Source organism: Gadus morhua, chromosome 5 (assembly GCF_902167405.1).
Source record: "Gadus morhua chromosome 5, gadMor3.0, whole genome shotgun sequence".
Lineage (NCBI taxonomy): Eukaryota > Metazoa > Chordata > Actinopteri > Gadiformes > Gadidae > Gadus > Gadus morhua.
Window position 1 is genome coordinate 5,882,807 of NC_044052.1, and position 27,644 is coordinate 5,910,450.

The 27,644-nt window shown below is 45.6% G+C and overlaps 1 protein-coding gene across 1 annotated transcript in view; it reads right to left on the reverse strand.

Moving 5' to 3' along the window:
* alk (ALK receptor tyrosine kinase) overlaps positions 1–27,644 on the reverse strand; it is a 278,727-nt gene that overhangs the window by 53,474 nt on the left and 197,609 nt on the right. The window contains exons 5-8 of the mRNA XM_030357274.1: positions 26,593–26,726; positions 9,508–9,639; positions 3,153–3,287; positions 1,683–1,786 (exon numbers count right to left, since the gene is read on the reverse strand). Of these exons, the coding sequence (XP_030213134.1) occupies positions 1,683–1,786; positions 3,153–3,287; positions 9,508–9,639; positions 26,593–26,726 (505 nt within the window). The remainder of the gene's footprint in view (positions 1–1,682; positions 1,787–3,152; positions 3,288–9,507; positions 9,640–26,592; positions 26,727–27,644) is intronic.

A 27,644-nucleotide genomic window follows, 5' to 3' on the forward strand; every position in this document is an offset into this window, starting at 1 on the left:
ATTCCTCTCGCCCCAGATTGATGGTTTTGACGATTTGTCTGCCTGAGCCGCTTCAGTCGGCTGCGGCGTGTGGCTGGGAATATCTTTTATCTGGACGGATGGGATGGTTTTGTGTCCCCGCCTAAATCCGAGAAAGGAATAGTCACAGAGGGGAAGAGAGCCAACTCTGCATTTTAAAGCGAGCTAACCCAACCCTAACCAACCCTGCTGCCCATCTCCTGTCTGCTTTTTTTATGTGTGAGATTTGAAATGACTTTTGAAAGTCGAATTTGTCCTTTTTTATCCTACTTTAACAGTGGTTTAAGGAACAACCATGCCACCAAATAACAACCAAGTATCCTTCACGCTAGCAAAGTGGCTACCAGCAGTTAGCCAAGCAGCCAATTGACCTCAACTAGGACGTCTAGCTACCACTGAGCGTATTGTATTCGTAGGGTCGGCCCTGTAGCATTTATTTGCTAGTGATCACTCTCTGGCAAACGGTTGTGGTGGTGGATAATCCTTATCATCGCCAAGGCAACCACATGTGTTAAGCATCAAGATAATGGACGCGGCAGCAGTGCCATGACATGAAAGTGGACATGATTCCTAAGCTAATACCCTGAAGCCGCTATCGCTGTCACCGAGCGAGCAGGATTCGATCGGGCGGCTGCATGTAGGAGGAGGGCTTTAGGGGCGTTAATCTGGAATCAGCGCTCACCTCTGGCTGCATGCCAGGAAGCTGCCGGCAAAACGCCACGGAGCAAAATTGTCACATATCAGGCCTTAGGAAAATGCTTCTGGGCACATTCTGAATTCACAGTTTAATAAACCGTTTGAATTCAAACGTACACAGTTTGATTCAGGATGATTTTCACATCAATAAAAATGTTGTTGATTTGAATGTTTTTCCTTTTTATACGGTTAACAACTCGCTGTTTTAGAATCTCTTTCCTCGGATCATTTGTTGCATCAGATTTTGTCGAACTACGTTTTTGTTAGCTTTGTTTACTCTTCTCTTTTATATATATTTACTCCTGGCATCCCCCACCCTGACTGGTCTGTATTCTCATTAAACCCTTACCGCACTGTAACTCTCCTATCTACTATAGTCACTACTTAATCACCCACTTAAGTACCTCCTACTAACCTATACAATGCATAAGGCCCAAAGGAGTCAGCGTGAGGCATGTTATCTTAATGACTCCCTGATCCCCCCCCCCCAAGCTCTGGAACTAGATCAGCCCGAGTGACCTCGGAGGGGTCTATCCTTCAACAGAGATGGGAGATACCGGGGGGGGGGAGCTGGTCAATTAAATTCCCTGACCGACGGTCAGTGCTTCTGAGCAGGCCGTGATGACTTCTGGACATCTGATTTAGACGGCACTGTCTCGCTGCACAATGCCATGATTTGCCCCATTGATTCAAAGTCACCTTGTCCTATGTGGTCGGGACGGCCGGCCTTCAATGGCTGAGCACGTACTCCTTTTATGAATACGCATCAATACGCACCGGTAGGAAAAAAGGTATGCCTATGTATAAATCAATTAGTTTGTGCCACATTACTTTGTTGCTTAGCCTGACGAACAGCTCGTATAAGTCCAGAGTTGACGTGCGCACAGGCAGTGGGTGTGTGCGTTTGTGTGCGTTTGTGAGGACGCGTGCGTGCACGTGAAGGACACGGTGACGGGTGGGGTGCTTACTATGCACGGCGAGTTCCTCAGCGGCGGTGGGAAGAGAGGGCTTCTCAATAGTTCCGAGCCGTGTTGACCTTTGGACTGGCCTCCTTCAACACTGAACGCAGCCCCTTTTGACAGCCGCGGGATACACACACACACAGATCCAATCACACACACACACACATATCCAAACACACACAAACACACACACACATGCACATACACACGAACAGATCCAAATAGACACACACACACGCACACACACACACACACACATTCACCCTCCGATATAGATCCACACACACACGCACACAGATCAAATCACATCCACCCAGATCCACACATACACACACACACACACACACAAGCACGCACACACACACACACACACACACACACACACACACACACACACACACACACACACACACACACACACACACACACACACACACACACACACACACAAATGTTATTGTTGCAATGATGAAAACCTCGCCAAAAGTTTCTACTGAAAAGTTTGGACTTGTCATTATTTCAGAACACATTAGGCTAGAGTAACACATATTGTATTGGTATAGCACCACTATATTTTGTTTAGCATATTTCTGCTGAGAAAAATATAAAATCATTCAAATGTGCTCTGGCGAAGAGAATATGATTTAATAATAATAAAATTAGATAAAAATGAGATACAACAATGCAGAATGCTTTTTAAATATAACTTGTTAACTCGGATATGCGCAGCTGTCTATCCGGATTTATTGGAAGCTAAACCATAACGGAAGAATGGCGAAACTTCTACAACCGCATTGAAAGACGAGGTTCAACCTTTTTATTGATTTAACCCTAGTCTCACAAACCACTTTAGATAAAGTCTTAATTCTGATAGCAGACCAGTTGTTGCTGGATATTGTTGGTATATGTGAGCACATGATTAGCCAACACAAACTCGGCCGGCAGTAGTATATTTCCAAAAAAAAAGATGTTTAGGTTTCAAATGAACACAGTAATCCATTCCCCCTCTGTAAGCTCTATCTACTTTTCTTTATTAGAATATCCCCGTAACCAAACAGGAAACAAGGCGTCACCCCGCCCATCAACGTCCTGGTTCCCGACCCAGACTCTGTGTCGTCTCCCCCCCAGCGGAATTTCTGCTGCAACATAGCAGGACTTCTGGATCCAAAATGAATCCAACCCAAACAAGGCTGATGTGTAAAGCAGCACCATCTGCTTGAAAAGACAACCCTGCCCAATCGGACACAAGGTTACAAATATTGTGGCTTGGCTTGAGTTGGATCCGAGATAACCCCTCCACCGTTCTCACGATTATACATGTCATACTAAGCATATGCCCCGTTCGACCATCATTTAACCTTCTGCAGATGTTTTACAAAAAGAAAAGAGATAAAAATCGATAGTCTGATTCAATCCGTTGGACAGAACCCATGCAGCACACAAAGGGAAGGGTGAGGATAAGAGCCAGGGCTGCACCTGATGATGGGCAGCTGAGCCTGGAAGGCTTGACTGGAGTCTGCAGCCGTCTCCAAGTGGCACCGCGACCTGTCACAGACCGCCAGCCGCAGTCTTCATCCTCGAAGGAGCAGTAGCTACCATTGAGGAAGCGACCTAGAGAAGCCAGGAGGCAAGGGGAGAGAGAGAGGGAGACAGAAGGCAAGGAGAGAGAGTGTGTGAGAGAGAGAGTGAGAGAGAGAGAGAGAGTGAGAGTGAGAGAGCGAGAGAGAGAGAGAGGGAGAAACAGATTGCAAGGTTGGAGGAATAAATAATTAAAACACAGAGATAACACCAGAATGCAAGGAGAGAGAGAGCGCGAGAGAGAGAGAGAGAGAGAGAGAGAGAGAGAGAGAGAGAGAGAGAGAGAGAGAGAGAGAGAGAGAGAGAGAGAGAGAGAGACACACACAAAGACAGACAGGGGGGAAGGAGGGAGGGAAGAAAGAGTTTTAATTGAAACAAATACAACTTTCCAAGAATTTAGAATGAGAGTAATAGAGGGAGGGAGAGAGACGCTCCGGAGAGGAGAACAGAGGATGATAAAACGGGAGGCGTAATCGCCGGACAGAGCCAGCAGGAGACGGGATGGGGGAGGTGGGGGGAGGGAGGGAGGGAGGGTAGGAGGGAGTGAGAGGTGGTGGTAGGAGGCGGTGTGTGTGCGCAGTGGAGGGTGTCAAGAGAAGGGAGAGAGGGATGGAGCGATGTCTGACAGCCACCCCAGGGTGCAAAAGGGCTCACAAGCTGTGATAGGCGCGTGTGTGAGTGTGTGTGTGATGTGGGAGTGGGATGTTTGAAGTTTCTGAATGACAGTGAAAAGGATGAATCTGGAGAGGAGAGCGTGAGCAACCAGGAGCTGGTTATGCGGTAATAGTCGGTGGGAGTTTGTGTACGTTAGTGTTTGTGTGTGAGCGCGTGCGTGCGTGCGTGCGTGCGTGCGTGCGTGAGATTGCATAGGTTGGTTGGGACAGGCTGTGATCTGTATGTGAAGCGATCGGACGAGGGGGGGAGGGGAAGGAAAGAAGGAGGGAGGAGGGAGAAGGTGCTCTGAAAGGCCCCTAGAGATAGGTAAGCAGAGGGGTTGCATGAAAGCCGCGACAGGGGATCGGACGTGTGCATGCTTTCTTAGGGATGGCAGGCGGCCAAAGCGCCGACCCTGCCCGCTGACCGCTCATCTGTCCCTCCGAATCATCTTGGCCACTTACTGCATCTGGGCCGGTGCACTGACAAATGCAGCCTTCTGCCGGGACTAAGAGTAGCCAAACCGCGGCGAGAGAAGGTCAGCGTGGTTAATGGAGGTTAAATGGAGGCTGCAGTTATGCCTGAAGTTCTGCTCATGGAAAACGTCATGGAACCAAATGAAACTCTAGTTGGACAGAGCTCGTTAAATACAGGTCTTACTTAAGGTAAAGTTGAAGGAAACAAGGTATATAGAGATATATGCGGATATATAGAAACAAGCAAACAAAATGGGAAAGAAAGAAAGAAAGACCCTCAGACAAAAACCAGGTGGAGAAATAAAAGCCTTCTCGTGAGTCACTGTTCTTGTTCCACACATGAACACGGTAGTTCCGACCTTATTTGGCCCGTGACCCAATTTCTCAACTAAATGTTTGCGACCCCCAGATTAACTTTGTGCATCTGCCTTCACCCAACAGTTTGAACCCAATCAACACGCCCCTCTAACATCAATCTCCTGGAGAACGCAATCAATTCGCTCTACTTCACACTAAGTGATAAAGTAGACGAATTTAGCTTGTGACTGTGAACCATTAGGTCAGTTCGTATGCACAGGATACAAACATACAAATTGACGGCCTTCTCTAAATAAAACATCGCTGCTGAAACGAAGCGTCAAATCTCTAACATCAGCCTCCTCCTGCCGACCGCAAGGTTGGGAACCATTGCCATAATGGGGGTCAGTCGTTGCGGCTTGTGCCTGAGTGGGTCTCGGACAGAGCCTCAAAGTCAGATGGCGTAATGGGGTCGGCTGGGAGACGATCACGACAGACCTCTTCAGTTGTTTTTCTTTGTCAGACACCACTTCAGACAGCCTTGGTAGTAACACGTGGCGTGACTTTCAGTAAAAGATTGGTGTAACGGCGCGCACTTTTGGCCCTCTTCCCCCAGACAAGCTTTCATGGTCTGCTTTGCTGTCTTTTCCTACCCCCCCCCCACCTCCAACTTGATGTAGACACATGATGACGCACAGGAAACACATAAGAATAAGTGGCTTATAATAAGTGGCATTCAATTCTGAGTCGTGTTGTTAGAAGTAGTATAGTCTTAGGACCTTAATTATAAAATAGGACAGTTGTTCTAGTTTGACCATTACGTCAAAAAGCTATGTATCCATCCATACATCCATCCCTATCTGTGTGTGTGTGTGTGTGTACACATAGGTTTGGCTGTGTGTAATTGGAACATACAAGGCACAGTGAATGGGGACACAGACAAACAGGGACACACAGACACACACAAACACACACAGACACACACAGATGAGAGAGAGGAGGGTCGTGGGACCACGCAGTCAGAACAACGTGACAAAAAGGTTTTTTAATGACACGATTGGTTGATCGTGTGAACCTGGGAGGGAAAAGTGAGATCATTGAACCCTTTCTACTCGATTATAAGACGTGAAAGACCACACCTGTTCCTAAAATAGAGGGAGGGAGGGAGGGGGATGCAAAAGGGAGAGCGAGGATTGAGACAGATGGCGGAATGGCAACAACGTCATTTTTTGAAAGTGTAAAACGGTGAAGGTGATTTTGCAGAGATACGGGGAAAGGACACGTCACTGATGAATGTGTTTTCAATGGAAGCCACATTCATGAGAGACCTCCACCACCATAAGCCCACCATAAAACGAATGTCATGGTTTTTGCATGCTTTAAAATATCCCTGAAACACGCTGCCGTTCAAGTCAAGGTAGCCTTGCTCAAAGTATACAATAGATGAATTAATATTCTTTCCCATGAGCATGGGCTTGTTTAACGGGCATGTAAACACCTGCAGAGGTGCATAGAGGTTACTTTTACCATCCATTAATTCAGTCATACATTAATGCTTTTCATCGATTCTGCTTTCTATTCCTAGTGTGCCCTACTTTCACACACAACACACAAACACACAAACACATGTAATCCAGCCGCCCTTTCCCCAGCTAAAAAAAAACGTATTGCATTTCAATGGAGGCTGTTCCCATGGGGTTGAACTTCTGGGCGAGTTAGCATTGTTGGATGCTACAGTAGTCTAGAGCAGGGGTGCCCAACCTTTTTCGACCCAAGATCTACTTTTCAAGTAGCCAACCTCCCGAGATCTACCAGTCTAGTGTCGACTTGGGATCTGTCCGCGGTCTACTGGTACACCGCGATCGACTGGTTGGGCACTCCTGGTCTAGAGGGAAACACACATTACTTTGAGCATGGCAGTTTCACGCATGGCTTTAGCCCCTGCATGCTCTTCCCTTGCGTTTAGCTCACTGTGAGCATAGGGGATGAGGCGTTGCTTTAATAAGCCCCTCACACAGGAAGGTAAATGTGTACAGCGGGCAAGAGTAAATTCATTCTGGCTGGCCCCCACTATGCATGGGATTATTGACTCATTCGGATGTGTTTTCCTCCCTCTCTGCAGAGGGACACGGCTCTGGGGGTCACGGGCCCTTTGCACAGAAACAATGCAAGCCACGTAGAACAAACCAAAAGAAAAAAGAGACAAAATAGCAAAATACTATTTCTTTACACAGGTGGGTTTTGGAAGAGGGACTAGATGAACAACAAAGACACAGTCACACAGACGCTCCCTTTCTCTCACACACACACACACACACACACACACACACACACACACACACACACACACACACACACACACACACACACACACACACACACACACACACACACACACACACAGACAATTCCTTTGGGAGATTGGCTGCAAGTGAGATGTCAGCATACTTGCATGGCTACCGTTCTTAGCCAGGCATGAGCAAAACATGGGGCAAATACGCGGATAGGGTAGAAAGCAACCGCTACAGAATTTGTCAAGTGTGAGAAATGCTAGCCAAGCATAGCGCTGTGCTACTTTTCCGCATGGCTATTGGGAAGGCTTGCGGCTGTGACTCCATTAGCACATTTGTACACGCCGTGCAGCTTGTTAAAGAAGCACTTTTTTGTTCAGGTTTTTTTTTGTGAAAGGGCAAAGAGGAGACACAGAGAGTGTTTAGCGGCCCAGTTTCAGTAGCCACGTTTACATAAAAAATTCTGATCAGATTCGATTTCTAATCGGAATAGATATAATCGTATGTAATTTCAAAAAGTGTAATGTATATATGACAAAAGTGGTAAGCGATATGTTCAAATGTCTCTCGAGCACACATCTGGATTTGAACCATCTGGACCGGCGGCGAAGTAATGGACGTGTTATCTGTATTCGGCATTTTTATGTTTTTGCTTTTAATGAAAGCCCAGCAGGAGAGAGCTTTTCTCAGCCTGCTACTTCAATTAAGACGAAGGAGGACAGCACAGTGACGTCAGTATCTCGTCCGGTCTCTATATTTACCCCCTCCTCCACCGCAAACAAGACTCTTTTGGATGAGTGTGCGCTGCCAAGACTGGTGGGAGAGAGTGGAGTTACAGGAATTTAGTGTCCAGGAGTGACGAGAAAATGTTAGGGTAAGTCGGCAGTCGTTCGTTAAATTATGTGTGCTCGGAAAAAATGAAAAATATATCGCCAGAGGAGGAAACTGTACTAAAGCCAATTCCCCTGGCAATGAGGGTTGCCATGGTGCTGTACAAGTTGGGCAGCAGGGCTGAATATAGACTGATTGCGAATAAATCGAGGTGCATAAAAGTTTCTCTTAGTTAAAAAGTAGCAGCACCCGCCCCAAACCAATCGGAATTAGTGCATACATGTCGATTATAGCGGACTACACTACCTCTTCTAATCCGATTGAAATTCTAATTGGATCAGAGAATTGTATTCCGATTTAGGCGTATCTGATCATTTTTTATTCAGATCAAGCTGTTCTTCCACTTCTAATCGGATCAGAAGTGTCCATGTAAACGCGTTTAGTGTGGAGCTGCCTTGGGACGATCGGTGTTCCCACCCCTGTGGCAATAAACATAATCCCTCACTCCCTGCCACCTTCAACCCATAAAAGGACCGGTTTTACAACTGGTATCTAGTTAATTAGAGACGTCCAGAAGGCATCAGAGATGGACTTGACTGAAACCTGTCAGCAAACATGGGCCTCCTAATGGTGACCACTCGTGATCACCATTTATGTTTCTTTGCTCAGCATGCAGTTAGTCATCATTACCATTGTGTAGCATCTTTAGCGTCGTGTAGCATCTTATCCTAGCTATCTTTGTTGTGTACGGGGAAGGGGTTAAATTAGCGAATTAGTGTTTCTATGAACATCCTTACTTTACCGACAGCGATATATTGTTGTTTTTTTCTCTTTATTCTGACAAATGTACAAATTGTAAGACGCTTTGGATACAAGCGTCTGCTAAATGCCCTAAATTAAAATGTTATCACAAACTGTAAAACACTGCACAGTTGCTAAAGTTACCAATGCTACGATTCCAACCTCCAGACTACCATCATAAATAACCATTTGCATATGGACGTACAAACCTGGTCTCACAGGAATCCGTGAAATGACCACGGACGCTTAACTCAAAATCCGTGGAATCCTCACGGAAACACGCCAATATCCGTGGTATGGCCAGGGATTTTGCTCCAATGCAAGTTAATGACAATCATTTTCCGTGGCACACACACAGATCTCCGTCGTATATATATATACATACATAGAATATGCCCACGGAAGGTGCTGCCATGCAAGTCATATTCATTCATTCATTCATTCAAGACACATATTCTGTGACACACACACAGATCTCCGTCTCAACGACCGAGTCAACCTGGTCTGACAGGGATCCGTGAAATGACTATATTATATATATATATATATATATATATATAGTCATTTCACGGATCCCTGTTAGACCAGGTTGGGACGTACGCAGTACGCATATAAGGTTATTAAAAGAGTGGAACGTTGTGCTTGTAAAGAGTTGCTTGGTGCGGGGGTTCTCCATAATCATCATGTGATGATGGAAGATAAGATCCAAGTAGGTGACACATTTGCTCCTTGAATACGGTACAATCGGATGTGTGTGTGTGCGTGCGTGTGTGCGTGCGTGCGTGCGTGCGTGCGTGCGTGCGTGCGTGCGTGCGTGCGTGCGTGCGTGCGTGCGTGCGTGCGTGCGTGCGTGCGTGCGTGCGTGCGTGAGCAGGCGACGTGTGGGAGGCGGGTTGTACTCACGGCAGACGTCGCCTTCGTCGTCCCCCAGAGGACAGTCAACCACAAAGTCACACAGTTTGTCCAGCGAGAGGAGCGGTCCCCGGTGGCAGCTGTAGCTCCCCTCCAGAGTGATGTTGGAGACCAGGTCAGACTCTGGAGGATGAGACGAGAGCCAGAGTAAACAAAGAGTTGCTGCGTATCACATTTCACCTTCACGTCGCCGTGGAATCGTGCTGCTCATGTTGTCCCCTTGCATGTGGATGAATCCAGATGTGATTAATGTATTTGGATTTGGACGACAACGTTGTCCTTCATACACATCCTTTTGTGGGTTGTGACGGCAACCTGTGGAGGAGAGGCAGGCTCAGAAATAGACCAATAATACCATGTTTTCCCCACCATGTAAAGCCTGTAATTGGCTGCCAAGCGCTTCAGCTTGGCATGAACTAATCAAATCCCGCGAGGTTCAACCACATTTCTCAGATGTTTTGTTTTGCGGCAATTACTGCCTTTACTCCCAAATATCCAATATCCAGATATAACGGGAAGAAAGATGCACTTTGAAAACCACTTCACGTTTAACATCTCTCGCAGCAAAAAACAATGCACGCATAGTGATACATTCTTGTTTGAAAAGAATAAAAGGTGGGATATTTCTAAACCCTTTACAGTCAAATGCTCAGCACTGTGTGATTCATATTCATGAAGTATGAAGATATGAGTACTGACTGCAGAGGTTGCTCGGACATCTTATTGGGTGTGACCGGACTATCATAAATAACCATGCTGAGGCTGTACAAACACAGGGCTACATAATAAAGTGCATACATAACGCTAGCGATGCACTCGAAAGCGCTATGAATAACGGTCTGCATAGTTTAGGAGGTGGTGCAGGAGAAGGATCCAGTTCATACACATAATCATGCATACACACACACACACACACACACACACACACACACACACACACACACACACACACACACACACACACACACACACACACACACACACACACACACACACACACACACACACACACACACACAATGCACACTCAAACCTACAGATACAAACACATACACATGCACACAAACGAATATGCATTCACGCAAATACACAGACTCTGTGACCAGGTCTGGAAGTGTTTTCGCATTGGATTAGCTAGATCCCAGATAACTAGAAAAACATTGATTGGAAAATTGATTGCAGTACAGTCCAACACGATTCTAGTTTTTCTTCTGTTAGAAGAAGATGATCAAAACACATTTGTTTGGTTCAGCTAGAGACAGAATCATTTAATTCAAACAGAACAGTCTCTGGAAGATGACAGTGTAATGATTGGTTTGAACTGAAAAGTATGGAGACACTGTATATTCTTCCTGCGTAACAGCACGGATATATTGTTTGAGGGGAATCAGTTCCAATTACTGCTTTGTTTGTTACTAATTCAGCTAAGTTAGGCATTCACAATATGCTTATGGATAGCATAGTATCTCTTTCAACCTTATCCTAAATGTCTTCTTTAAATGAGTAGTGTGATGTGACTGGTGCAACATTCTAGAAGGAGCGAGAGGTTGCAGAACGGCAGTCGGTCACAGACACAGCATTAGAAAGTAAAGACAATAGTCTTTAAACTCACAACGGTATCGTTATCCGGTATTCGCTGGACAACACTGGCATGTTCATGTTTAAGTCAATGTCGGTTTCATCGAGACCTATAAATATTTTCTGTTGTAAAACTTTCCATTTTACTCTCATTATTTTACGTTGTCTGCTCTGCGCTGCTCTTTTCTTTTCTCTGGCATGGGTTGGTGTTTAGTTCTGATCTCTTATTTGGGCGGGGGGGGGGGGGGGGGTCCAATACAGGGGGAAGGGTACTGTCTACAGATTGTTAATGATCACAATGTGTCATGTGTCACATCATATATAAAAATAAAGAATACATTTGAAAAAAGAAATGTTCCATCCAAGACATCTCACACAAGTAAAAAAGGTTAGCCACCATCACTGTGGCTATTATCAGATTAAACCTTAAGCCCGAGACAGGCAGTCAGATTCCAGGCAGCATGATCTGGATAGCTTTAAGACATCACACCAACGCCACAAGTCCATGGAAAGTTGCCGGTGGCAACAATCGAGGCAGAATATACATTCTGCTGTTTTATATACAGCAGAATGTACATAAAACCTGCTCAGGGGGTCTTCAAGCGGTTAAATCTGGCTGCAGTGAGCCTTGGTCCTGCGACAACTAGCAACCATCATTCTAACATTGGACAAAGTCCTCATAAGACATGCCCAGGGAACCTTTATGAACAAGGACAGAGCGACACAGTCTGACCTGGCTGGATTGAACCTGGGCATTGCTACCTCATCAACCGTCTGGGGCAGAGGGTAAGAGTGAGGGTTAGTCAAGAGCCCAGAGCCAAGAGGAAAAAGGCCAATCCGAAATCCCTGGTCTCAGCAGTCAACCAATCAACCAGGAAACTGTACAGAATCAGTCCACCAAGAAGCGCGGGAGGGCACTATGAGCAAGGACGAGCTCTCTGGCTCTGAGCATGCAACCACGAGGAATAGGTCCAGCCCTGGATCTCTGGTCTGCACAGTCCATTGCCACCCCCCCCTGTGTACACCTCTTGTAAAGCGACCTTGGGTACCTTGAGAGGCGCTATATAAATTGAATTTATTATTATTATTATTATTATTATTATTATTATTATTATTATTATTATTATTATATCACCAGGGAAACTAAACGGGCACCATCCACCAACGGTGCTCTGGAGGACATCACCAGCAAGTACGAGTGCTTGGGTTCTGGGTTCATACTGCACTAATACCAGAGTCATTGTAGATTCTCTATTGAAAGTATTTGGATGAGGTAGCCTTGTATAACAAGACAGCATTCACGTGAACAAGAATCGTCGAAATTGGTTAAACTGTTAAACTGAACTTCAAGAAGTATAGATGTAGGCCTACAATAACGCACATTCAGTCCACACTGAACGGCTTAAGCTACCATATTTTACGTGGATCATGATCAATACGCGTCTACAATGAGCCAAAGTTTTTACACTTTTCACCCCCACCCCCACCTTCAACCCCACCCCCACCCAACCACCGAGTCATTGAATCTCCGTCTGAACGGCTGAGATGTAAAAACATTTCCATATCTATGCAAATCAGACGTGTGGTTCACACCAAGCGGAGGTTAACAAACACTTGACGACTTGAAGCCCCGTCATCCCCATCTGACTGTGATAAGGAGAACTGAAATAGAGAGGGTAATGTGGCTTCCTCCACACATTCACATGGGAAGAATAAACCATGCTTGGTATCGCAGAGAGTTGTGCTCACTGCGGTTTGCCCGCGCTCTGTATTATGTAGATGTGTTTGGTGGTAGGCGGAGGTGCTCTCACAGCGTCCTCCCTCACACACACTGATGTTCGATAAAAACAGTCCTCAGTTTATTGTCGCCATACTTTGATTCATCACGTTTTTCCGAATAACACCCCCTACATGGTTATGAAGTGCTTTAGGGACACTGCCGTAAAGAAAAGGTTTAAGCATCAAACGACAGTCAGACCCGGTAACCTTGCTGAGATTATGAGTGCCTTTCCACAGGAACAAAGAGCTGAGTGAGACGCCACACGCGGAGGCAATTCTAGACTGAAAGCAAAGCAATGAATACAAGCCACCATGAATAATAGATGCACGGGAAAAGATGGAGAGGATGAAAGGAGAAGATGAAAGAACAGAGAAGGATATGGGAGAAAAGAAAGAAACAGAACCAAAAAAGAAAACAAAGACAGATAGAGAGGGAAAATAGATATGACGAGATGGAGACGCGAGAGAAAAAGAGGGAGAGTGTTATGTAAAGTTTCGATATAATCAGAGTCAGCTATATGCTCAATTTTGATGCTCCCGTTCACGGTTCTTAGCTTTAATTACCTCCATCAGATAAACTACTATCACAAACAGCAGGAGGGAAGACAGAAGGGGGCAAAGCACAGATCAACATGGAGCCCAATATGCTAATAGTTTTTTAGAGGCTAATAGTTTTCTGTGATGCATAGTTTGGACTTGACTTTTCAAATGCAGACATCATAAGACAACATAAAGGAGAGCATACACATTGTATGTACAAGCCATAACCCCACACATAAGGGAAGGGAAAATACTCTTAACCCTAATGGTGAAGAACCTCCAGTTTGACATCATATTCGATATATTAATCATCAATATTCCAACCTTTTTTGACAACTTCATATTTAGTAATTTATCAGGGGCTTTTAATGAATTGTAGTGAATTCCGTTAGATGTCATTAATGAGCTGTTGAGTTATTCCTCTTTCTCAAGGATGTCTACGGTGGCCCTTGGGGATCAAACGACAAACATTTTGGTTATTTATTCGTTAATACTTAATAACTTTACTTTAGAACTATCTGTGCAATATCACATTTGAGTTCGAGGAATTATAGTTGAGGACAAATATAAAATGTTTATACTGGTAGACTAGAGCGATTCATTTTTCTCCCGATAAATACTCGGAACGCACTGCACAGTAAGAAACTTTCCCTACTATTGGTTAAGAAGTAAGTCCTGGCAGTTTATTTATGAATCTCTTTCCTTTTATTGGACCTTTTCTTCAGGGCCTCATGTGGATAAGTATTGTGCCCAGACTTTACCATCAGCAGAGAGGAATATTAACATGGTGGAGAGTTCTCAAGTTCTCTCCAGTTATTTTAACCGCAAACATGTGGCATCATGACAGGCAATGTCATGGTTTAATCATGAGCGCAATATATCCTCCCTGGATTTATAAGACAGGATATGAATAGCCCTGCGATGCTCTTGAGTAATGATCATGTTGAGTTGGAGATTGGATCGATCCCATACTGTTACATTATTACCAGCCAGCGATATGGGTCTGCCGTCCTAGGAACAAGGCCATGGAGCGTTTCCTGGTCTAAGGGACTAATTACTTTATGTAGTACTGTTTTCGTTGTGTGCATTAAGTCACTCATATATATTTAAATATCTGTGAGTGTGTATATGCTTGGGTGTGTGTGTATGTGTCTGGGGTTATGTAAGCAAGTGTATATGTGTGTGCGTGTGTGTGTGTGTGTGTGTGTGTGTGCGCGCTCGCGTATGTATGTGTTGCACACGTGTAGCGCACGTGTGATGCATTGCCTCTGCACGGCTACTGCTGTGCAGAGGGACAGACCGCATGCAAGCTTCTCATTTCTATCCGCACGCGCCTGCTGATATATTTTCCGAAGAAAGAGAAAGCAGCATGATAAAGGCAGTGCCTATCTGCAGGGGAGGGAGGGAAATATATCTATTTATCTTTTGCCTTGCTGCCGGCAGACGCTGGAGAGAGGGGAGGGGAGGGGAGGAGGGGAGAAGGGGAGAGGAGGCGGGAAGGAGACTCAAAGAAGGTTGAGGAGAAGGGAGGTGAGGAGATGTTGGGAGAGGAGTAGAGAAGAGAAGTAGGGAGGGAAGAGCTGGGGAGAGGTGAAGAGAGGCAGGAGAAGGGGAGAGGAGAGGGCAGGCGGGGAGCACAGGGGAGAGGAGAGGGGGAGAGGGGAGAGGAGATGGGGAGAGGGGAGAGGGGAGAGGAGATGGGGAGAGGGGAGAGGGGAGAGGAGATGGGGAGAGGGGAGAGGGGAGAGGAGATGCTGAGGGAGAGAAGAGAGGAGAGGAGATGATGGCAGAGAAGAAGAGGAGGGGGGGGGGGGGGGGGGGGGCAGCGTCATTGATCTCAAGCTGAAGTAGCAGGTAAGAGCCGGCAAACATGGCCACCACCACACTCCTTAAATCACTGTTGTCTGAATGTCCCAAAAAAAGAAGAAAAAAAGGAAGAAAGGAAAAATAGAGGAGGAGGTGGGGAAGATTAGGGGAAAAGATGCGGTGAGGGGACGGGTGGGGGGGGGGATGGCCTGTGGGAACGGGGGAGATTTGTTATCCGTGTGCCCAGGGGGGGGGGGGGGGGGGGGGGGGGGGGTTGCTTTTGAGTTTAGAGTTTAAATGAGAGGAGAATATATGTGGTGGAGGAGTATGTTGGGGCACAGAGGAGGAAGGATCAGGACACATTAAGGCCGCTGTGGCTAACACCAGGGTAAACTACATTGCTTTTAGGATATGTACTTGCATACAGCAATTTCCTATGTCGACTTAAACAAAACAAAAAAATATTAAAATCGAATAGAATAAACATAGAATAGGTGGTTTTTCCATGCTACCCAAATCCCCCCACATGAGCGCTCTGTTTATCAAAGAAACAAGCAATAAGTCAAGTGGCTCTCTAGGTTTTGTAAATCAAGGTTGAACCGCTTTAAGGTTATTTTAAGTGACAATTTAAGTAAAAGGCTTTCTTTTATACAAGGATGGATTTTTAAGATAATTAATTCCCCCTTTTTTAGGAACGAGGCATAAAGGAAATACATGAAGGCTACAGGAACCCTACATTGGGGAACTTGAATCTGCATGCCGTTGTCTGACCATGTCCACCGACGTAGAAGGTCCCGCCCCTCTTCGTGCCCGTTGAGATGGCTAGATTTGCCAAAATCCATACACACATCCCCCGGGGTCAGAGGGATGCCATGATTACCGTGATAAGCACCAGCCGAAACGGGCTGATTTCCTTTGACAGAACCTCTCAGAGTGTGGCCGGCGCGACCTAGTCGATCAGATGTGTGTTGAGAATTTGGATTTGGACAAAGGAAGCTGATACCGCCACCACCAACCGCCACCCACTCTGTCCTGATTGGGACCCCCAGACCGAACCTTGCCCCTCTCTGATCACCGCCCGCTGGGGGGTGGGGGGGGGGATCACTTCCTGTCGGGCTAGGACCTCCAAATAGATAGTGCATTATGTTTTAGCTTTTAGGCCCTCTTTCCTACATTCTCTCCCAAGTGTCCTTGACCCCTCGGTCATCTTCTAATTACATCACTTCCTCTAAGGCTACGACCCTCGAGGAGATAGCTTAAGTAGTCTTTAATGCACTCTTTGGTACGAAACAGACCCCAGGTCTCTGGCTGCCCACTGCCAAGTGTCCTCGACCCCGGGTCACCTGATACCTGCGTCACTTCCTGCTGGGCCACCGGGCGCCCGACAACACCCTGGAGCAACCAGGTCCTCGCTGGAACAGTCTAACATGTTCTAAACCGTTCAGTTATCACATAACCTAAAGACAAACCACATGCAAGCTATGGCGCAAGCAGCCTCTAGAGCAGGCCTATTCAACTAGCGGCCCGCGGGCCGAATACGGCCCTTCTTATTTATTTTCTGGCCCGCGAGAGGTTGCGTGTCCAAAATATGTGAGGTCAAAAATTGTTATAATGATGCAATTAGAAGTGAAAAAGAAAGGAATGCGTCTGCTTTATTCCATTTAGCAGTTCTATATATATTAAGTTAACACTACTTTAAGTACGATTTACTTAATTAGATTAATTGACATTACAAGTTTTGTATGTGCGGCCCATGAACCACCAGTGGTTTTCCTTTTTGGCCCACTTGTTAAGGAGGTTGAATAGCCCTGCTCTAGAGAATCCCAAAGCATAGTAGAAGATGTTGAATTAGCTCTCAAACAAAACATTTCTTGCGACAGATTTTATGAAAACGCATTTTACTGCCAAAACGACTTTTTGAGAATGAAAGGAATGTCATCTATTTGTTAGTTCAGACAACTTGACCGTCGCTCGTTGTATTGCTGGTTTCTTAGATCAGCCGGTAGATGCACTGGACCAGAGTAAACCTCATATTCGTCGGTTTGGGTAGTGTTGACAAACCCCCTTTTCTGTTGTTTAGGTTGATTAACAAGCTGGTTTGATGACCTGTCTCTCTGACTTTTAAACCTCCAATCTATAGAGGTATAGGTAGAGTTTTCAGCCCAGACACTTGATTGGCTTTGGGTCATCTAGAATAAATGTCAAACGAGAAGAAAACAACCCTGTTTTCTTCCGGATTATGAAGATTATCTAACAGCCAATTATGAAACCCAAGACAACTTTCAACAAGGTTAACGGCAGGGTTAATATGTGTGCCCAAATGGCTATGTTTACCAATTAAGTTACCCAGCAACAGCAAGTCAATAAACACAGTGCACCCAACGCATGGACTAAAAAGTAAAAAGAAAGAAACTTTTGCTTTTAATTGATGTAATATTATTTATGGTTTCATTTTCATTGTTGCTACAAACAGTTTCGAACCTTTATCATAACCCAAATGTACTGTTATGGGATACACTAAAATCCAACATAAGACCTATGGCTTAAGATGCTAGCAGCTTGCACCTTCGTTTAGCATATCACTATTCAGAGCAGCCTTGTTTCTTTTCTTTAAATGTCATGAAAATTGATGGGGGCAATTAGTCCTGCTACAGTCAATAGTCTAGAGGTTAGCCACCTTGGGGAGCACGTTTGGTTCCTGCAGTGGTTAATGGGTAAATAATTAACAGGTAAGTACACTCATGTCTTATTAGGATATATGGGTGTCATTAATCCGTATTTTCTACAAGTCAAGTGGAAGCTCTGTGAGATTGCCATGCTTCATTAATTCAGACACATGAACACGGGTCCTAACGTCGCACACCTGTCGTTCCACACAAACTTTGCATAACCAACACACAAACAGTGCTGAAGGTTCAGTGCGGGTTCAGACAGGTTTGGATTTAAAAATGAGATACGACTGAGCACTCTTGTAAATGGGGGTCATGCAAAGCAGTTTGCTTTCCATTTGGATACGTTTTTTTGGATTTGGATAACAGCTTTTGCGGAGATTTGCCCCTTTATTTGAAAACCAACGCACACTCAGCCTTTGTTATTGCGTTTCGCACTCACAGACAAACCGTGCGGCTGCGCTGAATGTGAATAAGCTGAAACGTCAGGCGTTCATCCCCACCAATATGGCTCTTGGTATCTGTCTCATGATTGGACAGACGAGCCAGCAGTGTATCCCAACACTATCGCACTGCGGGTGTCGTGAGGGGGTCAAACAAACATAAAATGTAATTGCTGCTCGATGCAATTCCCGGGACATGTTTGTTGCATACAAAAACAAGAACAAAACATTCAAGGAAAATCTCAAACAAATGAAGTGAACAAGGCCTGTGAATCTAGCATGGAGGTTATAAGAAAGCCTTTTGAATGCGTCATATGATGGTGGCTCTGTGGTTTTAAATAGACTCCTCCTCAACAGTTATTTTGGTGATCGCTGCTACACCACATAATCTCAGCATGGCTGACACACAAAGGGGTGGGGGGGGGGACCCCAGGGGCCCCTTTGCTACTGCTCCCAGGATCCCAGGACGGAGAGGAAGCGGGGCTCTGGGAGGGTAACCCGGGGCCGTTCATGGAGATGTACAGTGGCCGGGGCTCCTGGAGACGGATGCAGCGAGGGCGGGGGCAGGAGGCATTCGCTCGCAAATTCAATTAACTCGCGCCGAGCCACGCTCGATTGGTCAGCGGTCGGCCCAACCGCCATCAGTCTCTGTCGGGGCCTGCTCCGTCAGAGGCATGTGGGCAGCGCGCGCCGGGGGAGACGGGGCTGCTCTATAATGGGAAGGCTGATGTAACTCCGTTAACGTCTACCTCTGCATTCAGGCGCCGCCGTCGAGTCCGTTTGCTTTGCGCTGCGACCTGCGGTGGTTCAGCACAAAAGGCGCGGGGACAGATTTACGATCGGACGCATTGCGTGATTTTAGTGGACCGGTTGCTGGGGTTTCCTTTTGCAGCCGGTGTGAGAAAATGATTGGTGTTTATTTGTGTTTGTGTACACTTGAAATATAGCTGAAGGATGTGCCCCCATGTCATGCGCCTCTCCCTGGTGGTTACATTATCGCTCATACTCATACTGTGTTGCTTATGATGTGACGATGGCGCTCATGCCCTGCTATAAGAGAGCCACAGCAGGTTAAGATCTGTGCGGTGAGGGAGGAAATTGACTTTAAACTGCCTTTTATAGAGGCGTATGTTTGTATAAAGCCTGTTGGGAAACCTCAATCACAACACAAAAGCAGCAGCAGATTGCGCCTCACCACCGCTTCGAGGGTCGTGCGTAAATGATAGCCTGAACTCATTAATATTTGATCCTTAATTACTTTTTAAAGCAATAAAACTGTCAAACAGGACCTTGCAAAGTATAACACGGTGATGGACGAGACACTGAGATCCTAACCGAACAGAGAAAGAAATGATGGGCTTACAAGAAATTGTATTACAAGAAGTAAATCAAATTCCCATTGACTAATAAGGGCGGCTTAATGCATCCAATAACGCAGGGCCACCAATAGCCCGTTAACTTAGGGGAGCTTCATGTCTCTTGTGGTGTTAACTTAGAGGAACTACATGTCTCCTCTGGTGTTAACTTAGAGGAGCAACATTTATATTGTGGTGTTAACTTAGAGGAACTACATGTCTCCTCTGGTGTTAACTTAGAGGAGCAACATTTATATTGTGGTGTTAACTTAGAGGAACAACATGTCTCTTATGGTGTTAACTTGGAGGAACTACACGTCTCTTGTGGTGTAGAACTTAGAGGAAATATATGTCTCTTGTGGTGTTAACTTAGAGGAACTACATTTCCCTTCTGGGGTTAACTGTGAGGAACTACATTTCCCTTTGAGTGGCCACTTGTTAGACAAGTGCTACATAAATGCAGTCCATTTATGCCAGGGCATTACAAACAGTCATGGCTGCCGCTCGAGTTTCATGCTTTGTTACATTGAATATAGCACACCTTGTTGTACTTCCAAAATCGAAAGCAAAGATGTTTGCGTGTTTCGGTTTATCGACGTTGATGTCTAGTCCATTTACAAATTGGCCCATTCAGCCAGGACGGCCCTGATTAACGAATCGGTTCCACTTAATGCGCTTGGTCGTGAATATTGTATATGGTTGCCTAGAGCCATTTGACACTTGCTCAATATTTAAAAAAATAAATAGGCTGCTTGGGGGTACTTGGGAAAGGTGCTCGGAGCTACATGGAGCTCCCCTTGTGTTGTGTTGTGTTGGGGGAGACGTGGCTTACGACAGGCCCCTAGGCCAGACATAAGAGATGGAAAGGGAAGAGCTCAGCGCTACCGGATAGCATTCCACCCCACTTTATCAGGAGCTTAGTGAATTAAGTGTTTTGTATTATGCTCCTTTGGTCCTTGCATCCTGGACTGATACTTTGATCATTAGTCCACAGGGGATTTTTTCCAAGTGAGCTATTTTATTTATTTTTTTCCTTCTCTTGTGTTTGCGAACATTATCTCCTTGATGGAACTCCTCTGATTTTTTAGATATGGTGCGTAGGTTCCGTCTTGACGTTGTTGGCCCTAGATGTGATTATCGAAGAACAATTATACAAGAACTTTATATATAAAGTACTACCCAAAAAAAAAACATAGATAAACTGAAGAAGTAGAAATCTCACAGAGAATGTTCTTTCCTTGAATACACCATTCACTGTAGTCTCACCTTATTTTATCTATATCAATCAATCAATCAATCAATCTATCCATCCATCCATCCATATATATATATATATATATATCCATCCATCCATCTATATATATATATATATATATATATATATATATATATATATATATATACATATCTATATATATATTTATAAAAAGACATATTAGGGCTGTTAAAATTGTGATTCCACTTACTTTACATTCAATTACACTTGCAGTAAGGGACTGCCTTATTACAATTTCAGTATGTGACAACCTGTTTACAATTCCAAAATCTGTGGTGCTACTTATTCGAATTTAGCTACACTTGTAGTAACTGTTGGTTTACAATTGTACTAATTAGCTGCCTGTTTACAATTCCCAAATCTGTGGTGTTCCATAAGTTTTATATTCAACCCACACTGAGTGAGTCAATAAAACTCCCTCAAGATCACTTGGTCTAGTTTTTGCTTATTAAGTACATTTGGTATGAATGAAATGTATCATTCATCATTTGATAATCTCAACTTCAATTGAAGTGGGTTTAAAATATAATTAAAATAATGTGATTAATTGGGAGATAACACAGCATACTACGAGAATAATCGTGAGTTAACTCACCAATACTATGCGATTAATCGCAATACATTTTTTTATCGTTATACATGCATACACACATATTCTTCACGTGCTGTACTCAGGTTACAATGAACTTGAAATATAGATGCAGCGAAAAAGTAAACAATCACAAAAGCTTGACTCAGAGTGAGTGGGAGCGAATATATCGAAAGACTTGTACACAGTTCTATGAATGCACTGTATGCATAGAGTATGTATGTATCCGTCTCTCCGCCATTAGGTTTAGCCTGCTTGTCCCCCTCCACCGACACGGCAAACACAGGTGTGCATTACCCGATGTGAGTAATGGCAACGCCAATAGGACCGGGTGGTTACAGGACTGACTGACAGGAGGGGATGCAATGAAATCACACTCACGTCAACTGTGATCGATCACCTGTGCTCATGGCTCATGCACACAACCCCTGCACCCCCGTACCCCGCCCGGTAAAATATGATCCATGTTTGTGACCTTCCCCTTATGGGAACCAACAAAAAAATAAATAAAAAAGATTGTATCCCTTTTCCGTTTTGTTTGACGACGGAAACCGCTTGGCCCTGTACAGAATGTGTCTTTTGATCTACTGCGCTGGAGGCCTTGTATCTACATCTTTGCTTTATTCATTCATCCTTTCCCGCCGCCACATCCCCCCCCCCCCTCCCTGACGTGTCCCATTCGGTCCGCGCCATTGGCTTCTTCTCCCCTATATACCTGCCCATTCCGGCTCCCTGGCTCTCCAGCACTCAGCCAGCCAGCCACCGGCCCGCGCCGCGGTCATGATGGATGGGCCTCGGGGCGCTGCCGCCGCCGCCACCCCCCACACGGTGCGGCGGCGTGTTACCTTATCGCAGAGTGCCGGACTCGGCGTGATGCTCCATTAGGAAAACCCTCCCGCCACTCGCCCAAACGGGTTAGGGAAATGGTGCGGGCGGAGACAAGGTCACCAGTTCGGATTCCCAGGGGGGAGGGGAAGGTGAGCTGGGGAAGTGATTGGGTGGGGTCTGGGCTCTGGGATGAGGGAGGGGGTACATGGGTGTCGCTGCCTCTGCGTCACTGCTCCATTTCATGGCTGAGGGAAACGTGCAGTTTTCTCTTTTTTTTCACCGGAGCTGCACCATCATGGTATGGAAGATGGTGGATAATTGCAGCATTTAGGGGGATTCACTCCCAGCCACAAGCGACGGTGATGATCTCCAATGTGGGTTGAGTACCTCATATTAATGTAATGGATAACAGAAATCCGTAATTTATTTCTAACAAGGTTATTAAGGGTTACCAAGGTGTACATTAAGCATCGATGCAATGATGGTCCCTTGCAAGCTCAGTTGATTTTCATACTATTTCATGTTACGGTGCAGATGAATGAAGCTACGGCCTTTTGGAATCAGACCACACTCCTAAAATCCTGGGTCCTTACAAGACAAGAGATTATTAGCCTACTTTGAGATGCATATAAATATAGTTTAGGACATTATCTTGAGACATATGTGGGGGTGTGCAGTGGATACATCCCTCCATGAGTAAGATTACATAATCCATCACTTTAAATATAAACAAAAACATTGTATCTAGTACTTTGATATTGTTGCATTATTACACCCGATGCAAGGAGGGGAAGGTGCTGTCACTTGAATATGCGTCCTAACATCATGTAGGATCAGAGGGTTTGCGATGGCCATCTGCGGTAAGCATCAGGCTTCGCTAAAATGGATTATTTTGGTTTCCCACTAGTTTGGTTTTTCCCTCGATGACAGAGGAGTAACGCACACTGGGTGTGAATGCTAATGAGAGCGGGGTCGCTCGTGCGACGCCACCAAGAGGCTGCATTCTGCCTTGAAATTGGGAGGATATACTAGGTAGATATTGGCACAGAGGCTGCACACAAGTTGCTTTGGGTGGAGCAAATTGGATTTCTTGTTGGCTCTGTGACTGATGAGTTAATTAACGTTGAAGAGAGCACGGAGGGAGAGAGAGAGGAGCCAGACACTGCTCTGTTTATTTGTCCTGTATTGACTATATCTCCTCCCACTTCACTGGCCTGAGTAATCGCTGTCCTTCTGTGTTTGGAAACGACTGAGTAAAAGGAGTAGAGACTATGGTTGGGTTCATCTTAAACCAAGGGGGGGGGACTCCAACTCTGGTGAAAGAGTGTACAGAAGGCTTGCAATCTGTTTCGACACGTGTGAACCGCGACAAGACAAAATTGAAAGTCTTAAAAGGAATCAATAAGCCCACCAATTTGTAGAATGATGTTGGTCTTTTTTTTTTTTGGGACCGCAATAAACAAACCATGAATATTATCTTCCTGTCATGAGAGATAATGTCAGGGCAGTTAGCGAAAGGAAAACAACACACACCGTATGTTTTGATTGGTCACAATAATATCAGCCACGAGCTGCAGCAATTAACTATGCACGGGCTCATTAGGGACAATGAGAGCGGTAGACCCAGATCCCTGGCGGTGAATGAGTTTGAACCGAGAACCTTCCGCGGACTGAGCAGCACCCCAGGGCTGTAGAAGATGCTTGGTAATGGGACTAGTCCTGCAACAGGTGCAAGCTGCTGGGCAGCAGGTGGGAGGAGGTAAGGGGGAGAATGGACTAGATGTCAACAGGCGGGGAAGCCAGTGTTTGTTGACAGGGATTTGGATTTTCTTTCCCCCTTGGCCCGGCAGAGCGAAGCAGGGGGAAGCGACGAGGCCGAAGAGAACAGAGGCCGGGCACACAATGGGATTCTTTTTTTTCGCTCCGTCTCTGTTGTCGTCCTTGAATGTCCTGTCAGCTGAGGCCAACGCCCGGGGAACATAATGATCTCGTAAGCAGGGGACAATTATACTGGGTTCGACTGAGGCCGCATTTGCATGTGCGACTGGACCTGACACGATGTCCGTAGAAGAGACTGTTCCCCAGAGAGCTGTTCAAATTCATTTGGGAAGAGATTTAGAGGTATTCATTTCTTCCACAATACCGGAACATAAATAAATAGCAGCTCGGTATGCCATCAAATAAGCTGAATAAAAATATCTCTCCATAAAATTCATACGTTTCTCTTGAGAAAATACCTCTGACGATAACCTAGCAACAATAATAAATAATATATGTAACCTATAAAACCTATATAATATAACCTAATAACTTTACGGCCAACTATATGAACGTCTTTAGCATTAAGCTGCGATATAATTGATGATAAGATGTAATTTATTTTCCCTCTGACCAAACGACCGCCAAACGACCTTTCTATTAATTCCGCCTCAGCGGTAACCATGCATACGGCTCCTTCTCCGTCGGAGAGGTGAAAGAGACATGATCCATTTGTAGAACATGGGGAGGGGGGGCGGGGGATAGTCAGTTTTATGGGCCATCTCCATTGCTTCCAATATAATGAAAAACCTCAAAGGAATTCATCCTCCGTTTCAGAAGAGCACGTACATTAATTTATAACGGCAGAGATGCCCAGTTGGGATCCACATATTTATTATTTAGACCGTTTCTTCTTTTGTTTGTTTCACATATTAGCTAATTTCCAATTTCCTGGATTCATGTCAGGTTTTCTGTTTTGCAGTTTTTAAGTATTCAAGACATGACACGACTATCCGACCAAAATAAGGCTTTGAAGAGAACGGAGAAGGACGAATATCCGACCAAAATAAGGCTTTGAAGAGAACAGAGAATAGGCTCGACAGATGGACAAGCATTTCACACCCTTGCTCAGTCCAGAATCTCTGGCGAGATATTAACGTCACTCAGGAACAATTATAGCTAACCGTGAGGGGAATGAGGTATAGCCTAAACATTCTCGCATCATTATCTTGCTACTGTTTATCACTTTCGGAAAAAGGTGGGCGGGTGAGGAGCCGACAAATTTGTTTTGGTTGCACACAATTGATTCTGTGGGATGTAGCATAAATGTATAAACTCAAGCTGTCACTTCTGTGCACTTTAGTGGTGTGATACCGACGGTACACTTTGTGGCGACAGACATATGAAGTACGTTTCAGTATAAGTGGATGAAATGTCAGCCCAAAAGTTGTCCTGAACTTTGTGTTTGTACTGCGTTTCTCACAGGCTTCAGAGTGCAGTCTGGCCAAGTATTTTGTTTTGTGAGTAGCTGCAGTTGAGGCTGCTCGCTGATAAGTCTTTCATTTGATGGGGAACTGTAAACGTCAAATACAGAAAGAAGACAGCGTTAAAGAAAGAAATATCGAAATGTAAGGCAAAATAGCTCCGTTGCTATATATTCTGTTTGAACGTCAGCAGCTGTGTATTCTGTTATAAAGTCGCTGTATTTCTCATTCCAGGAATTGTATATAAATATATACATTTGATTTGATGTAACATGCCATATGTAGGCTGCTTCAGTGGTGAGTAAAGAAACGACATGTTGTATGATATCTATGTGTTTTTTTTATATTCTTTCCAAGATACAGTTCACTGTTTGTGCATCCTGCTAAGAGGAAATTGAATCAGCTATAATAATTTAATTTTCTTTGAGTTCTTGGAGGATGGCGGAGGAAGACATTGACGTTAGTATCTGGGTGTCATGCACAACACGATGAAGTCAACAAATTAAACTTGCAGAAAGGAAATGTCCCTCTTGAGACATCCCCCGAGTTGTTGAACTGACTCTTCTCAGTGGAATTGGACGGCTTTAAATGCTGCTTGTTTTGTGTTCGGTTTATTTTACTGTGCATTTAGAACGCTTGTCTGTGTTTTCTGTATTCGTCTGGAATCAATGATAAATGCCGTGTGACTCATACATCAAACTAATACAACAAAACAACCGACAATTACACGGTGATCCTATTGAAGGAAAGTGGGAACACGCAGTCATCATTTTATGAGCGCAGCTTTCCAGAACATAAATATTCACATTTTTGTTTTGTCTCTTTGACCGGGTTGAACCACATTTGCATATATATATATATATATATATATATATATATATATATATATATATATATATATATATATATATAACTATAGAGAGAGAGAGCGAGCGAGAAGGAGAGCGAGAGTGAGCGAAGGCTTCACTTACCCACAGTGCAGTTGGTGGTGAAGCGGGGCTCGATGGTGGCCGGGGTGTCCCTACTCACCGGCCGGTCGTAGCTGGTGGAGATCCGGAAGGGGGCGCCGCCGCGGGTCCCCAGCGTGAGGTGCACCACCGCCCAGCTGCCCAGGAGAGAAAGCAGGAGCAACGTCAGCCCCAGCGACAGGCCACGCGGCGGGCAGCAGGTTATGGAGGAGGGGGAGGAGGAGGAGGAGGTGGAGGAGGGGTTGGTGGCGGGCCCCTCTCCACCACCACCGCCACCACCAGCCGCACCCCCACCACCGCGGTCGGCGGACTGGGCAGAGGGCGGGGGTCCCTCCTGTGGGGATGCAGAGGTGTTCTCCTCCACCTCCTCCTCCGAGAAGGCGGAGCCGGAGCCCACGCGGGCCCCCTCCTCCTGGCCTTCCTGCGTGGGTTCGGGGGGCTCCCCCTCGTCCCCTGCCTGGTGCTGCATGGTGAGGCCCTCGTCTGTGCCCTCAGCCCCACCCCCTGGGGTCTGGGGCTCTCTGCCCAGCGCTAGAGGGAGGGCTGGTGGTGTGAGGCCCCGGAGAAACGACCGAAACAAAGAGAAACCTGAGCGAGGGCCCCGGGCTGTCGTGGAGGAGCACATAAGCCTGGTATTAAAGAGCTCGTCAGGGCTTGATCCCCTGACGAGCCGCCAGTCAGAGGGAGAGAGACAGAGACACAGAGGGAGAGAGAGAGCCAGAGAGGTGGAGGGTAACGGCCGCGCGTGTAGCAGTCGTTGTGGTGGAGGAGGGTTACTGTCCAACGACAACTGCCTTCCCACTTCGCAGACCGCTGCCTCCGGGAAGCCCGACCATGAGCCTAATGTCATTAGGCAAATTGTGTTGACATGGCTCTGGCTCCAGCCCCTCCTCTCTCTCCATCTCTTGCCCTCTCAGATATTCTACCTCATTCTCTCCTTTTGCTCAACACTCCGTCCAGTCAATATAGGCAAATAGTACTTACTATTTGTAATGTACCTACTTTCCTAAGAGATAATATGTCCATGCATTTCAAAGACAGCATACAGTCAGCCA